Source organism: Myotis nattereri (assembly GCF_964212035.1).
Source record: "Myotis nattereri genome assembly, chromosome: 9".
Taxonomy (NCBI): Eukaryota; Metazoa; Chordata; class Mammalia; order Chiroptera; family Vespertilionidae; genus Myotis; species Myotis nattereri.
Window position 1 is genome coordinate 61884150 of NC_138084.1, and position 17901 is coordinate 61902050.

Below are 17901 nucleotides of genomic sequence, written 5' to 3' on the forward strand. Positions count from 1 at the left end.
CTTATCTGTTCAATATATTACCAGGTCAATTTAACTGGTATCTAAAATAATTTCAGTTATTGATTTAAATATGCACAGACTCTGCAAAATGATTTAATGAAGATGATCTTGAGTTAAAACTAGACAAAATTATATGTAACCAAAACAGAAACAGTATACTATCCTTTAAAATGGACATTCTAGTACTATTCGTCTCTTCAGTGACTAGATCATACATACAGAACAGCATGGCTCCCCAAACATCAGAATGAAAGAAATGTGACTTACTACCAGGTTAAAGAATCTCACAATAGCCTCCCTCTAACCTTATTGTCAGCATGTTCAGGAAACGGGGTGCTCGCTGAAGCAACCTCAATCCTGACTATGCCAGAGTCATCTGGAAGCATTGCCTTTTTCTAAAATGCCTGGACTCCAATCTCCACTAATCCTAACTCACTATTTTAAATAACTTCTACCAATAATTCAAACGCATATCCAGACTTACAAATCACTGACCCAAAAGGACCAAAACAGTTGGGAAGATAAGACTGACCCAAAGTGGTCATTTAACTCATGCATTTGTTTATAAAACAACTAGAGGCCCAGTGCATGAAAATTCATGCACTGGAGGGGGGTCCTTCAGCCAAGCTTGCCCCCTCTCACAGTCCGGGAGCCCTCAGGGGCGGGAGGCGACCTGGAGATCAGGGGAAGGCGACGCCCCCATCACACCTCTGCTGCTGCCACTGCTGGCAGCACAAGCCTCAGCCAGCCCTGGTTACCTGAGCCTCGGGCGGCCCTGGGCAGCTGGGTAGCCGACATCTGAGACTTGCCTGCACCTCGGGCTGGCCCTGGGCAGCATGAGGACTAAGGAGACTGGGGCACTCCAGAGGCAGGTGCACGGAGCAACCGGCCCACCTGGGGGGAGCGGGCCCGGCCTTGCCACAAGCCTGCCGCCCTGGTGGGGCTGTGGGGACTGAGCGCTGCCATCTTTGAGGGTGGGGCAATTAGCATATTCCCTCCTTATTGGCTGTGGGCACCGCCATCTTTGAGGGCAGGGCAGTCAATTAGCATATTCCATCCTTATTGGCTGTGGGCGCCGCCATCTTTATGATAGATGGGGGTCAATTAGCATATTCCCTCTTCATTAGATAGGATAAACATTTATGGGGCCCCTCACTATGTGGCAGGCACTGTTCTAGGTGCTGGAGATAAAGCAGTGAACAGAAGAGAGTATTGGCTTAATGAAGTTTCCCTAATGGCTGGTGAGGCCAGCCAGATGCAAATAAATAAGGAAATATATACTGTGTCAGAGGGAGGTAAGTGGAAAAACACCACAGTTCTAGGGGGTTCAGGCAGAACTGTCACTTTGTACGTAGTAGTTGGGAAAGCCTCTTTGGGAAGATGACATTTGAGCAAGGATCTGAGAAAGTGAGAGGATAAGCCTTGCAGGTGAGAGGACTGGGGAGAAGGTCGTGCAGGCACAACTGCACCTCTTGTGCCTCTAAGGAAGCTTGTTTCTGGTACAGGCAGCCTTTTGGAGAGAATGTTACACCTGCTATGAAATGGAATTTACAGAAGTGAAAGAGATGATGTATGTTAGCTCTAAATCAATCTTATGGGTTCCTACCTACACATCAAGCAACAAACAGATGGGCCACAGGAACCTATTCTCTAGCTACATTCAAGCTTCTAGAAAAGAAGTAATAAAAAATAAATAGTCTATAATTCTCATTAAATTAGCTTCTCTTCTATTTGTCTGAATTTCAGAGATTTTGATGTGAGTATAAGTCTGCTCCTACTTATGAAAAATCTCATTTCCCTTTATTTTATAATATTAATAATATATGAGGCTATAAAAATATTTTGGTAAGCTATGTTATTGAAATTCAGACCATATCTGAAAAAAATATACAACTCTATTTAATAACATTTGGTGCTTCACACATTATATTAACATTTTAGGCAAATCAGCATTCACATGGTAGTCTCTAAATAACTTAGCATTCAAAGGGTATCCTTCACTCAGCTTCTTCACCTCACTCCCCTGACCAGCATGATTATCACTTCACAAGCCACGCAACAAGCATTTCCTGGGTGCCTGCTGCTCACAGATAGCGCTGCCCTAGCTCCTGAGGGGAAAAAAATATGATCACCATCTGTCCAGCCCTGATCTCCCCTGAGTTGACACACAAAAGTAATTAAATGAAGTGCGACGTAGGACTGATTAAACGGAAAGAAAAAATAAAGTGAAAACTTCAGAGAAACTGGAAACAGCAATCTGGTAAGACTTCCAGAATAAGTAAAATATGAACGGGGACCTAAAGGATGGGGAGAATTCAGACTGGATGGGGAAGAAAGTGAAAGAAGTTCCAACAGACCCAAATGCACAATATGGGAAACTAATTCATTCAAGCACCAAAACTTAGAAGTAGTTCAATTATCAAAGCAGGTATCAACTTTGCACTGCTGAGCAAGGTACCTTCGTCTTCATCTCAGCGGTAAGAGCCAATATAGGAAAGGGGCAGAGGAAGCCCTTGTTTGGCACCCTTTCTGTAACAGGACAGGAAACAGCCCACCTTAATATGCTCTAGCCAGTGAGTAGATTCCAAGTTAGACAGCCAGTGGGTCTCCTCGATGTTGGGGTACACGATCTCCTTGAGTTTTCGCAAGGATTCTCTCATAACATGAATATTGTGGATATCTAGAAAAACTAATTCTGTATTCTGATAGGCATCTTCACTTTCATAACCTCCACCCTTTGCCTGGAAACAAAGCACACACCACAGAAATAAAAAATGAACGCACATCCATAATATATTGACACCCATGAAAAAGTGCCATAAAATATCCAATAGCATAAAAGAGAATACTTACTACTGATGAAAAGGACACCTCACAGGAAAATATGGACGATGCAGGGCTGCTTAACACCACTCTACTCGCTACCCCAAGTTTTCTTATAAAACAATATACACTCTCACCCTGACTTCTTTATATGGCTGTTATAAAAATTAAATGTGCTAACATATGTGAAGGCGCTTACACATTTTAAAGCACTAAATTTACCTACCCATATTTCAAGTCCTTATGCAAACAATTTCTTACAGAAGACTGAAATCACCAGACCAGTAAATTCCTTGTCCAGGAATTATGTCTACTTTACCACTGGCTCATGCTTCCTCACCTTATTCTAATCTAATATTTACAAAAGACTTTGCAATCATAAGGACTTGCTTTTATTTTAGCCACATAATTTTTTTAAGTAAAAAGGCAGAATAAGTATAAAAGCACAAATACTATAATGCATTACTATTACTATTCTCAGAGACATAAATCTACATCTATAGAACAGATGGGAAATACCTGCTTTGAATTAAACTGTGGCTGAAAAGGAGAATAATTTTTCTGGATTAATCTTTATTTTATGAATAAAATAATTCTTCTATCTCCTACTTATCTTAGGTATAAAAATCACACTTCTTAGAGCACTAATTAGGAAAAATTGGAAAAATAATGAAGAGTCACTGCAATTATACACGTGTCTCTCATCTTGATGTTTCTCTCTCCCCCTCTCCCTCCTCCCTTCCAGTCTCTAAAATAAATAAATAAATAAATCAACAGGAAAAATATTCTCCCATGAGGATTAACGAAGAAACAAACCAAAAAATAAAATAAAAGGAAAAAAAGACTGAGGCAAAGACAGACTAAATTAAGAGATACTTAAAAGACATATCCAACGCAATATGTAAAAAGGTAGAGACGAACCTACAGTGTCCAGGTATGTGCACTGCTGTAATAGAAGCAGAAAGAAATGCAAGAAGATGGTATTAAGTGAATTTGATTGGTTTAGGGCAGCAGTCGTCAACCTTTTGGACCTCACGAACCACCAGTGGTCCACGGACTACTGGTTGGCAACCGCTGCTCCAAAGGTATCCTTAAACCAGTGGTCTCCAACCTTCCGGACCTCATGGACCACCAGTGGTCCATGGACTACCGACTGACCACTGCTGGTGCAGGGCACGCGTGGAAGACATCCTCACCCGAGGATATTTTTTCCATTGATTTTTAGACAGAGTGGAAGGGAGGGGAGACAGAGAAAGAGAAACATCAATGTGAGAAAGACACACAGGCTGGTTGCCTCCCACACATGCCTCGACTTCGAAACCAGGGAACAATGAACCTGCAACCCAGGTATGTGCTCTTGACTGGGAATTGAACCCTCAATCCTTTAGTGCGGGCCAGGGATTGTTTATGTTTTTTATTTTTATGTATTGATTTCAAAGAGAGAAAGAAATCAATTTTTGTTGTTTCACTTATTTATGAATTCATTGGCTGATTCTTGTATGTGCCCTGACCCAGGATCTATAACCCACAACCCTGGCATATCGGGACAATGCTCTAACCAGCTGAGCTACCTGGCCAGAGCATGGCTAGCAAAGTTTTATTTTTATTTATTTTTCTTTAAATATATCTTATTGATTTTTACAGAGAAGAAGGGAGAGGGATAGAGAGTTAGAAACATCAATGAGAGAGAAACATGGATCAGCTGCCTCCTGCACACTCCCCACTGGGGATGTGCCCGCAACAAAGGTACATGCCCTTGACCGGAATCAAATCTGGGACCCTTCAATCCGCAGGCTGAGGCTCTATCCACTGAGCCAAATCAGTTAGGGCATTATTTATTTTTTAATGTATATTTTTGATTTCAGTGAGGAAGGGAGAGAGAGAGAGAGAGAGAGAGAGAGAGAGAGAGAGAGAGAAACATCAATGATGAGAAAGAATCATTGATTGGCTGTCTCCTGCATATCCCCCACAGTGATCAAGCCTGCAACCCAGGCATGTGCCCAGACCGGGAATCAAACCATGACTTCCTGGTTCATATGTCATGCTCAACCACTGAGCCACACCAGCCGGGCCCAGCAGAGTTTTAATTCTTTACATTGGCAAGAGCATTTGTCATATTCATATCGATTTTTCTTACTATGCAGGCAAAAAAAAAAAATTTGTTCCAACAAGGTTATATACTTTTGCAAAAAGGGGGATAAGTGGGGGAGTTTGGTGAAGGTGGTCAAAAGGTACAAACTTCTAGTTATAAGATGAATAAGTTTTGTAGATCTAATGTACAGCATGGTGATTACAGTTAATACTTTACAGTATATGTGAAAGTTGCTAAGAGAGTAGATCTTAAGAGTTCACATCATAAGGAAAAAAAAGTTGTAACTATGTCAGATGATAGATGTTAAACTGGAATTATTGTGATAATCATTTCTTAATATATACATATATGAAATCATTACATTGTATGCCTTAAACTTTTACAATGTTAAATGTCAATTATATCTCAATACTAGAGGCCTGGTGCACAAAAATTCGTGCACTCAGCGGGGGGCGGGGGTCCTCAGCCCAGCCTGTGCCCTCTTGCAGTCTGGGACCCCTCGGGGGATGTCCACCAGCTGGCTTAGGCCCGCTCCCTAGGGGATCGGGCCTAAGCTGGCAGTCAGACATCCCTCTGGCAGTCCAGGAGCCCTCGGGGGATGTCTACTTGCCAGCGGGGAGCAGGCCTAAGCTTCAGTCGGACATCCTTAGTGCTGCTGAGGAGGCAGGAGAGGCTCCTGCCACCACCACTGCACTCTCAGCAATCAGCCTGGCTTGTGGCTGAGCAGAGCTCCCTCTGTGGGAGCGCCCTGACCACCAGGGGGCAGCTCCTGCGTTGAGCGTCTGTCCCCTGGTGGTCAGAGCATGTCAGAGTGACCAGTCATTCTGACGTTGGGGTCAATTTGCATATTATCCTTTTATTATATAGGACTAGAGGGCCCGTGCACGAAATCCGTGCATGGGGGGGGGGGGTTCCCTCAACCCGCCTGCACCCTCTCCAATCTGGGACCCCTCGGGGGATGTCCGACTGCTGGTTTAGGCCCAATCCCTGTGGGAACCTGGGACCCTGTGGGATCGGGCCTAAACCAGCAGTCAGACATCCCTCTCACAATCTGGGACTGCTAGCTCCTAGCTGCTCTCCTGCCTGATCACCCCTAACCACCTCTGCCTGCCTGCCTGATCGCCGCCTAACTGCCCTCCCCTGGCGACCTGATCATATCGCCCCTAACTGCTTGCTCCCCCACACCAACCTGATCTTGCCCCTAACTGCTTGCTCCCCCGCGCCGGCATGATCTCACCCCTAACTGCTTGCTCCCCCACGCCGGCATGATCACCCCAACCGCCTCTGCCTCTGCCCCACCACCATGGCTTTGTCCAGAAGGAAGTCGGACGTCCAGAAGATGTCTGGTCGATCCAGTCTAATTAGCATATTACCCTTTTATTAGTATAGATAGTGTGGAGCAGGGGAGACATCAAGTTAGTAAACTGGATCGACCATTCTGAAGAATATTTGCAATATGAAAATGTTAAAAAATATGCATATTTTAAATTTTAATATAGTAACTGTATATCTAGAAAACTATTTTAAGGAAATCAAAGATGCTAACAAAATATATCTATTTCAGCTATAGTTAAAATAGTAAATACTTAAATGCCCAATATTAGAAAAATGATTAAATGAATGATAATACACCTACATGATGAGTACTATTACTTTTCAAGAATATTTCATGAAAAGAAATGGTTCTTATAATACAATGGTAAGAGAAAAAAACAATGAAACAAAATAGCCAACACTTCAATGAATAGAAAAAATAGTGAAGGAAAATATAAAAAATCTTAGTGACTATATGTGATTATCTTTTCTATTCCTTCCTAATTTTTTATACTGTCTACTATGTATTTTGTAATGTAATAGATGAAATGTTATAGATGAATGTTTACTGTCATAGAAAGATACAGTGTCAATTTTTTTAAGTTACAATTATCCCATTCTGTTTCAGATATATGAGTGTATGCATACATACATAGGTCTGGAAGTAGAAGCACAATTTAATTATGGTTCTCTCCTAGTTACAGGATTAAGGGTGGTTTTAAATATTTTCTTTTTTTTTTTTCTCATCTGCATTAGGTAATTTTCTGTAATACATATACATTGCTTAGTGGGGATTTAAAAAGAGAAGTACCTTCTTAAAGCTAAGTTATATCTCTTCTCTCACCTTTTCCTATAGTAGATTTTGTCAACTGACCAGACTTTCTATTTCCACAGTGTAAATCTTTTTTTTAAAAATTGTATTTTCTTGTTTAAAGTATTACAAATAGTAGTACATAAGTCTCCTTTTTTTCCCCATTGACCTTCCCCCGGCCTCCCCTACCCCGCCGGCACATGCCCTTACCCCACCCCCCCAGTATGTTGTGTCCATTGGTTATGCTTATATGCATGCATATAAGCCACAATGCAAAATTTTATTCTATAGCAGCAATCAGGACGACTCCTCCAGCTAACTGCAAGTCTTCAGTGTGAACAGCTTGTACAGGGGCAGGGCTGTCAGGAGAGGGCACCGCTGGTCACTCAGAACACTGCTTCCTGATTCCTACAGCTGTGCTGGGCAGACCTGACTCGGGCATGAACTCAGGTGCGTTTGGAGGATGGAGAATGAATAATGATTCTTCCTGAACACCTACCTCTATGTAAGTACAGGGTTCTGCACTATTTTGTATTAGGTCCTGTTAGCTGTTGTTATTCTCATTTTACAGATGAACAATCAAGGTCTAAAATGATTAAATAATGAACTCAGAGTCATACCAGCAAGGGGAGCCAGGATCAGAATCTCCATCTTTATCACTGGAAAGCCTGAACTCTTTCTACTGCATTGTGGCTTCTGTCAAACTCAGCTGATTCGTGAAACTATAATATTAATTACTTACTTGAAAAGTAATCTCACCTTATTGGCAACAGCATTCACACTTGGCCGGGCATCGAATATAAAGATTTTATGAGATTGGGCATTAGAGTCCATGATGGCTTGAAGGTATTTCTCATCTTCTTTACTTCGCTTCCCACTCACTCCTACCATGGGCTGGCTGCATCGAGTGATTGTGGCCTGACTTTCAGGATGAATCCAGGATAAAACCTAAATGGGGGGAAATGGCAGCACATTCTTTATAAACTTGTCTGTTTATAATTCTCCTAAGAAAAAATTACTCTATAAAACTCTGCTTTTTAATTGGGTCCAAACCCTAGCCATGAAAAGATATATTGGAGCTGCTCTCAAATATCATCACCTTTCTTTCAAACCAACTCTGGGATGTGGAAAACTTGGTCTAATACCTTTATCAGATATTAACTTATAAAAGTCATTGATTATTGGGAAGTGTTGTCTCTACAAAACCTACCTTAAAAAGGGGCTAAGTCCCACTTTTAAAGTTTTATTACTATATCAGCAAACTGCCCAACTTATAAAATCTTGTGAATCTATGAATTTTGTACTTAAAATTATTTGAGCTGGTCTTTCTAGAACACAGTAATTCAAGATTTTGTAAAGTTTTCTTGTTTCTAGGATTTAAAGGAAAAGAGCATGTATCACCAAGAATGTGCAACAAAATAAATAAATAGTGAAAATACAAAGAACCAACTTTGTTTTCAAGTTAAGAATCACGCAATTCTGTGCACCTAATACCCATGTCACACTCTTCAGACATTTCTTTAATCAGCTTTTACCCTATTTTTGGTTTATTAAATAATTCATTTTCTAATATCGCCATAAACACCTTTAGCTATAGCTATTTTTATCCTGCATCCATTCTCCAAGTCCTTAATCTCAGTACAAAAGCATCTGCAAAGTCTCATCACAGCTTCATACTCACTGGGATTCGGCCCCTTGATCTGAAGGATGCCACCCTCTTTAATTCTTCATCAGGAATACTTGCTGGCACAACCAAGAGGGCAGGGTATGTATCACAAAGATCATAGCGTTCATTTATCTTTGTTATTCTCCAGCTTTCATTTGGAATTCCCTGTATGTGAAAAAACATAAGACAAATTACTACGTTCCTAAAATATAAGACAAGAAAACTGAAGTCATCCTATTCAATCTCTCTCATCTCCACTGTCCAGCTCTTAAGTTGTTGGAATAGTTCTGTTCAGCCTGTGGTGATCAGCCTATTAGGTTGAGAGATTCTAACAGTGATATACATTCTTTTTGGCATTCGATTTTATGTTAATAGGTTAAGTACTGTTTGTGTGCTGGGTCTGTGCTAAACATATCCAATGGGAAGGAAGCAAATGGTGGGACTGCAAATATTCCCTGTCTTCAAAAAGAACAGTATCATTCAATTTCACTGAGTTATTGATTTTACTGCCATTCACCTACACAAAGAAATTTGAGAGGGAAGACACCAAGTGTCCACCACAATGCTATATATACATTTACCACTTCCATACGAAAGTTTTCACTCCTACATTATAGTACTAATGGAATACTTCTAATCTAAAACATATTAGAAAAGCAAGGATAACAGAAGGCAAAGACAAAAAGAGTCAAGGGAAATACAACATTTTTTAAAAATACACGTCGATTATTAAGCTCTCATTGGGTCCTTCAATATTTACTTACTTTCTCTCTCTCTCTCTCTCTCTCTCTATATATATATATATATATATATATATATATATATATATATATATATAAATAAAATTAGGGTACTACTTCACCTACAGGATTGCTTATTAAGACCTTAAATTTTTTCACCCTCCATTCTACAGAAAAAAAAGCCTTTATATTAAATGTTTGGAATTTAAAATATATATTTTTTTAAATTTTCTGACCTCTGACAACTCATATCATCACAGAAAAAAATAAAAGAAACCAAATTATAGTAAAAAATGTATTTATTGAGCACCTACTATGTGCAGGCACTATGCCAGCAGCCTCTTTATATACATACATACACAGTGAAAAAGGCACAGAAAATGTGCAGAGAATGCTATCATCTGCTTAAAAATGTAATATACATAGATACACAAGCTCTGCAGGCATACAATCTCTGAACTGACATATGGAGAACCAGTAACAATATTTCCTGAAGGGAGAGGAACTGGGATGGCAAGGGGCCAAGGTTGGCCTAGAAGATAACCAACCTACCTTTCAATATACCCTTTTGTACCTTCTGAATTTTATGTAGTGTGCAATTACCACTTTCAATATTTTTCAATTAAAAAAAGAATACTCTGATGCTTTATGTCTAATCTTAAGGTTTATATTAAGAGATTATCTTCATTTTCTTCCATAATATACATAAAATTATATATATATATATATATATATATATATATATATATATTTTATAAACTGAGCCTTCTAATTATAAATACAGTGTCTTTTCTGTTAAGACTTTAGCTGGGTTTACTCAGAGACAAATTAAGTATCTGTAGAAAAAAATTCAACAAATTCATCTAGTAGGTCAAAAACCATAAGCATATATTTATTGCAGAGGTCAATGCTCTATTGACTGCCATGTTTCCAAAACTCATAATTCTCTTTATGGGAATAGCTGTTCATTTACTCTTTAACTTATTTTTTTCTTTTTAATAATAATTTATTTCTTTTTGCTAGACATGGTTATTCTCATCTGCTTTCCAAAGTTCTATTTTGAATGCTACAATAACAGATAGCAATTTCTACCCAGATTCTCAAAGAATATTTTTACAATTATAAAGACATTTGTTAGATATGCTGGTTGCTTTCCAAGATTTGGGTTAGCAAAAATCTTATAATGTCCAGGTTTAGTTGACCCACTTATTCTGTATTCTGCTTCATATTTGTCAGCAGATGGTTTTATAACTGAATGAGGAATTTCAAATTATACTTGCCACACGTGATTAAATGATAAACTTGGTAATTAAAATGCAATGTTTGAAATCTAAATATGAAAATCACAGCTTAATGATTTTCATACCTGAATTCTAGAATAATTTGGATACCAAATCTAATGATTACCAAAAAGCAATCAATGTGTCTGCACTTAATTTCTCAAGATAGCACCATGAACATGTGGAAAGTTGAAAATAAAGCCTATTTTAGGTAGTGTTTATTTTTTAAAAAATTTATTTTATGTTTAAAGTATTATAAATAGTAGTACATATGTCTCCTTTTTTCCCCCATTTACCTTCCTGGCCTCCCCCACTCCCTACCCCCCCACCCCCTCCCGCCCGGGCACATGCTGTGGAACAGGAACTCTTGGGAAGTGGTGTACTGAGGAAAAATAGGGAGAATGATACACTCACTATAACACAGATTTCAAGATTGGATTCAGCTATATCTCTTATTGTGGTAAATGAAATCACACTGATAAGCATTCAAATATTAAACCAACCCACCTTAGTCATGATACCAGATTTGATTTGTTAACATTTTACATAAGTGTGTAGCCTCGGTGAATATGTAAAACTTTCAAACTTTTAGGTGGAGCTACATTATAAACAGAACTATCTGAAATGTTTTCCGAATTAAATTACAGCATACCCAAAAGAGAAAAATTGAGTAAATAATGTTTAATGCTATAAGCACATTAAAATTTAATGTGTTTGCCTTTTTATTTTAAAAACTATTAAACATTTAAAAAAACAAATTGATTTATCTGTGAACTCTTAGATAAGTAAAGATTCATTAAAAATCACTGGCATAGTCTGAAGAGCAGTTTAAGGAACTGAAAGACACCCCTAAAGCATATATCTGTTTACTTCTTCCCATAAAATGTTGTAATAAAAAGAATATAGTATATTAAAATTGAAAGAAAAAAGTACATACCTGCCTTCTATATTCTAAAAGAGGGTCATATAGTTTCCATCCATTTTCAGGGAATACTTCTTTGTATTCAAAAGCAAAAAGAGGCTACAAAAAAGTAAACAGAGTTAAGAGCTAAAAAGACAGTTAAGGAGATAATGAATCAGAAATGTATCCTCATCAAATCCAATGTTTTCATTTACTTCTCTGCCAGGATATTTGTATTGGCATCCTTTTTTTATATTGCTCTTTCAGCTTTATTTTAAAATTTTGAAAACGTATTGTTTTTTCATATCTTTCAAACATAGAAAAGCACAGGTCAACCACCAAGATTTATTAAATGTTAACATGTCACCATAATTCCTTCAGATATCACAAGCAGCTGTGTTAGGTTTACCGCTAAATAATGAGACATTTAATAAAAAAGGTGTCTTCTGATATAATTAATTAGTGTGACATCACAGATATCAGGAGTTAAGCAGCTTTGATGAAAAACACAAAAACTAGAGTACTATTTCCAAATTTTACTCCCTACTAGCTAAGCCCTTGAGTTAATTACTTACCTGCTCCTGGTTTCAACTTTAAAATTGGGATAAATACTATTGACCACCATAGGGCTACTCTGGAAGTTAAAATTATCCTATATAATAAAATGCTAATATGCAAATTGACCGAATAGTGGAATGACTGGTGGAACGGCTGGTCGCTATGACATGCACTGACTACCAGGGGGCAGACGCTCCATGCAAGAGCTGCCCTCCCCTACACGACTGGGGGCAGCTCCTGAGTTGAGTGTCCACCCCCTGAGAGGAAGGTGACCAGTGGCAGCGATCGGGGGGAGGAGCCAGCCGGCGGATGGCGCCAGGCTGCCAGCCAAGGCGGGTGCCAGTAGGGGCCCCCAGATTGTCCCACCCAACAGTCGCCCCACAGATGGCCCTGCTCGCCAGCCAGACCTTGGGACCTTACCCTATATATTGGGAACAGTCTCTTAGATTTAAAAATTAAAACCTAGCAAGGCTACTCGCACTGAAAAAAAAACAGGATGACGCAGTGATGACATGCACATTTTGTGGTCAGCCCTGATTCTGACACTTACGTGACAAAGCCAATTACTTAACTTCTCTCTACTTCCACCCATAAGATGGGGAAAATAGTACTACTGCCTCAGAAGGATCATGTTATGTACTACTTTTTATAATCAGGGCAAAAAAATGTAACTGCCCATACAATAGCAAGATGACTTTCACCTGTATGAAAAGTATTGTCACACTAGTGCATGCAAGCATTATGGATTGAGAGAGAGATGTCCGACTGCTGTTTGAGGCCCGACATCCCCCAAGGGGTCCCGGATTACGAGAGGACGAAGGCTGGGCTGAGGGACCCCCGTTCCTGCCCTCTTCCTCCCCCCCGCCCCCGGCATGAATTTCATGCATCGGGCCTCTAGTGTAACATAAATGAGGGAGCCTAACACTGTTTAATAGCACGTTGTAGGGACTCAGTTAAGTATCTACCTTCTTAAAGTTGCTAAACTTAACTGTCAGCTCCCAATTAAAAAGGAGATTTCAAACCCTAATGAAGACTATATACTGCTCTTCATCATGGATACACTCTGGAAAGATCATATAATTATTGAATGTCAGTACCAAGAATGGACGTTGGAAATCAGCTAGTCCAGCTTCCTCACTTTACACTAAAAAATTTGTCCAAAAGATTATGCTAAAACCTTACACCCATCTGGTTGAATGGCAAAGCAGGATCATAAATGTAGAGATTCTAGACAGCCTAGACAAATTTCTTTATGCTACATCAAGAATTATAATACAGTTTTTCCAAAGATAAGAAGACATCTTACCAGATTATTAGAGACAGGAAATGCATATTTCATTAGATTCTCAAATATGGATCTTCTCGTCCGCCCCTCAGGTTTATGAGCAAACCGTAAATTTCGAATATCCTAAAAAAGATTTAGGCTTCAAGTCATCTTTCATTGTTTGTTCACTTTTTATTTAATGAAAAGTTAGGTAACTTGGAACTATCTTGTAAAATATTAAGATCTGGTCCTGGCTGGGTAGTTCAGTTGGTTAGAGCATCATCCCAATCCCCAAGGTTGCAGGTTCCAGCCCCTGTCAGGGCACATACAAAAAGCAACCACTGAATACATGGGTGGATGGAACAACAAATCAATGTTTGTCTTTTTCTCTCTCTCCAAAGTAATTTTTTTTTAATCCTCACCCGAGGATATTTTTCCTATTGATTTTTTTAAGGAGAGTGAAAGGAAGGGGGGTGGGAGGGGGAGGGGGAGAAATACTGATGTGACAGAAACATGAATTTGGTCACTTCCTCCACAAGCCAGCAACCAAGGTACGCACCCTTGACTGGCAACTGAACCCGTAACCCTTTGGTCCTTGAGCCAGCACTCTAAGCGCTGAGCAAATGGGCCAGGGCCAAAATCAATTTTCTTTAAAAAGCTTTAAAGAACTGGGAAGAGGAGGAGTGGGGAGGGGGATAGACAGGGGAGGAGGAGGAGAAGGAAGAAAATGTTAAGATCTGTAAATGTGGGGCACAAAAATCATTCAGACATCTTCTGAAGGCGGGGAAATTACAACACTTCACTGAGAAAAATAAAAAGGCAGAATTCAGAGGACAGAAAATTTACCACTGCTTATGGACTCAAGATAGGTCCAGGAAAGTGGACACTGGAGATAGAGATACTGTATTTGAAGCATAATGCTCTCCACTTTGTAAGTCTCCTGCTACGACACCGCTAGAACCAAACTCTGCCTAAACGTCTTTCTCCACTCCGTGTCCAAGTCCTTCAACCATCTACTGGCAGATCAACTCTGAACAGTTTGGTTGGTATCATCTGGGCACTATAGTTAGATCTAAAGACCAAGGTTCCCTTACATTATTTGTCTTCAATTCTTTGTCTTTTTTTAAATTTTTTTATTTCTTGATTTGAGAGAGAGAGACAGAGATAGAAACATCAATTTGTTGTTCCACTTATTTATGCATCATTGGTTGCTTCTTGTATGTACTCTGACTGGAAATCCAACCCACAACCTCAGCGTATCGGCACAATGCTCTAACTGACTGAGCTACGTCAGCTAGTAAAAAATTTGGGATTAGAAATAATTTCAAGACTTCATTTTATTTAAGTGTTTTAATCTAGGCAGAACTCAAAATAGCTTTAACATACCCTGTTCTATAAAACCAAACACAAACGTCACACTACAATGTACATGAAAAGATAGAACATTTTATTACAAATCTGACCTAAAACTAGAATGTTAGCCCTACCATCCTATAAAACAAACATGTGCAGGAAACTACGCTGACACCTTATTTTCTCTCAGTAAGTACCTTAACAACAGCAGACATGTCCCTACGCACTGTGTTAACCACAGAGCACTCTCTAACTACCACAGCAAAAGCCCTGACAAATGTCTGGGCTTGTTAATGGTCTTGTCTATGAAAAAAACTGCACTTGAAATTATCAAGATTTCAGCCACCCTCGTTCATTTTCTCTTGGTGTCTATGCTCTATTTACTATTACACTCCAGAGGAGTGACGAGGAGGCAGTGCGCTTGACCCAGGGTTGACAGTTACTACACTCTTAGAGCCATTCTGACTATAATGGAAAAGCAAAAAATAATGACTAAGTCATTACCTTTAATGATAGATTCACAAAGATTAGCATATGAAAGAATCTTAAAAGTTATGCATGTACTGTTGCTTTTACTTTTGGCACAGGCAGGCCAGAAAAAAGGACAACAGTGATCCAGAACTGAGATGAGCACTCATTAGGCCACAGCAAGCAGAACAGTGACCTGCAAAGTGGCATGTGGTGTTAAGTATCTGTGACTGAGCGCTAAAATTGTAACAATCCAAGTTTAGTTCAAGTATCAATACATTTAAAGAATGCAAGTTTGATACGAAAACAGGAAAGGTCTAAATATCAAGTTTTCCCCACGATTGTTTCAGAAAAATTATGAAAACTAGAAGGAGGAAAGACTGTTGATGATGAATGTATCATAACCAGTTTTTCCACTACAAAGTGCCATATCTTCACTGCTCAGATCCTTGTGTTTCCTAATATGTAAGTTTAAGGTAATAATGTCTATCATGCCTATTTCAGGATTTTTATGAGGCTCAACATGAAACAATGAATGTTAAAGTACATTTTATTGGGTCCAAAAGAATTCATGTCTAATTCATGATAGAGCAGCTTTTTATTACTCTTAAATGTTGTTTTCCTCTACGAGAATAACATTTCCAAGATCCATTAGATATTTGGTAACCAGTTTCTAAACACCAGTACTAATTAATAGAAAGTTTTCCATACTAAAGAAAACTGCATATATATTATGAAATTTACCTTGCACACAGTTTCTAATCCATAAGAATTTTCACCTCGACTAGAAGCACCACCAATTTTTTCCACTCTACTTATCACACCAAGAGAAGCATCTAAAACAAATGGGGGATCCTAAAGGAAGGAAAGAGAAAAACAAAACTGAGCAATTATAGCTGAGAAAAATTTTAATTGGTAATGCTTTAATTAAAAATGATTAAAAATGATTAAAACTGTCTGCAAACAATACAGAAATGTACACATAAAAATCCAACCCAACAAGACTTACCTGTTCCATGCTTTTGAAATATAACCTGTAATTTGTGACAGTCAGAGTTCCTCGTACAGGAACAGTGAATGGACATATATAAGTTACATCTTTGGCTGAAAAGAGAAAGGTCCACAATTTACTATAGAGTATGCACCATTAAAAACTGCACTCTCATCTTTTCACAAGTAAAATTTAATAGAATTCTGACTGCTATTCTAACTTATGCTCAAAAATCACAGAATCAATGATTTAAAGTAAACACAGACACCAAATCCAAGCTTCCAAACATGCAGTAATCAGGGGAAGAAATCGAAAATAAATGTGAAGGACTTGAAGAAGCAGAGGGATGTCCCTTACCCTGAGACAGAACAGAAGGAAACAGAGAAGCCACTCCCCCTGTTGGATAGAATAGAGGTGGCAGTTGGAGCAGTGGGTGAAGGGGTGGTGGTAATGGTGGTTAACAGTAAATGTCTCATGTCACAGTCACCAATCATCTTATCATAGTTTCAACATCACTCTGCCAATCTGCTGGTCTTCTGGCCACAGTCTAGTCTGTCCACATATCTCTAAAAATACAATAGCTGAAACATATTATACCAAAAACTTCCGACCTGATTATATTTATGGGAAAGTATTGTAGGGGAGAAGTGCATATGAAATATAATCTCTTAGAAAAATAATAGTGTAATAAGAGGATATTATATTCCTGACCAAGCAACTGATGTCCAACTTTGTGGAGAAATAATCACAAGCAATGCTTTATGAAATGATGTATGACAAATCTATACAGCATTAGGCTTTTAAAAACATGCATTACTTAACTCAGCTACCAACCAATACCTCAAAATAATATTTAATATGGTAAAATTCATAACGCCCAATACAAAGTTTTTTTATCTCTTAAAATATTCATAAATTCCTGCAATGTCACTATTGTAGCAATCAGCAAATAAAGAAATATCTTCACTGTGCCAAGGAAGTAGGGCACAATTAGGAGCAACAAATTCATAAGGACCACTCAAGCGGTTTCTGGGAAAACTTAGGGACATGAAATGCATTTAATAAGGTATTGCAACTTCCTGACTTTGCTTTTTAGTTATTACTTTGAAGAAATGACTGCTTTGTATGGAATTCATGATAGAGCAGCTTTTTATTATTCTTAAATGAGACTGATTTTTTCTTCTTTTTAAACTTTATTGTTGAAAATATTACAAATATCCCTCCTTTTTTACCCATTAATCCCTTCCACTCCACTCCCGCCCTCTCCCCAGGATTCCCTGCACTATTGTTTGTCCATGGGCTATGCATATATACATTTAAGTTCTTTGTTTAATCTCTTTCCATCCTCCCTTCTGAAATACATTAGTCTGTTGCATGTTTCAATGTCTCTGAATGTTTTTTTCATCATTTTATTTTTATTAGATTCCACATATAAATGATATCATGTGATACTTGTCTTTTTCTTTGACTTGTCTTTCTCTATCGCTTAGCATAATGCTCTCCAGGTCCCTCCATGCTGTCTCAAAGGGTAAGAGTGTAGTTTTTAGATGACTGGACAGGAAGGAAGTCATGATATGAGCATAACCAATGGACACAGATGGGGGTGGGGTGGGGTGAGGACATGCCCTGGGTGTTGGGGG

At 38.8% G+C, this 17901-nt stretch overlaps 1 protein-coding gene across 3 annotated transcripts in view; it reads right to left on the reverse strand.

Moving 5' to 3' along the window:
- MTMR2 (myotubularin related protein 2) overlaps positions 1-17901 on the reverse strand; it is a 93436-nt gene that overhangs the window by 15637 nt on the left and 59898 nt on the right. For 2 of the 3 annotated variants that reach the window (XM_081100153.1, XM_081100151.1), the window contains 7 exons: positions 16280-16374; positions 16015-16125; positions 13492-13593; positions 11664-11747; positions 8722-8871; positions 7800-7988; positions 2556-2741 (listed from right to left, as the gene is read on the reverse strand). In XM_081100153.1, coding sequence (XP_080956279.1) covers positions 2556-2741; positions 7800-7988; positions 8722-8871; positions 11664-11747; positions 13492-13593; positions 16015-16125; positions 16280-16374 — 917 coding nt within the window. The remainder of the gene's footprint in view (positions 1-2555; positions 2742-7799; positions 7989-8721; positions 8872-11663; positions 11748-13491; positions 13594-16014; positions 16126-16279; positions 16375-17901) is intronic. The other variant, XM_081100152.1, reaches the window with a different exon arrangement.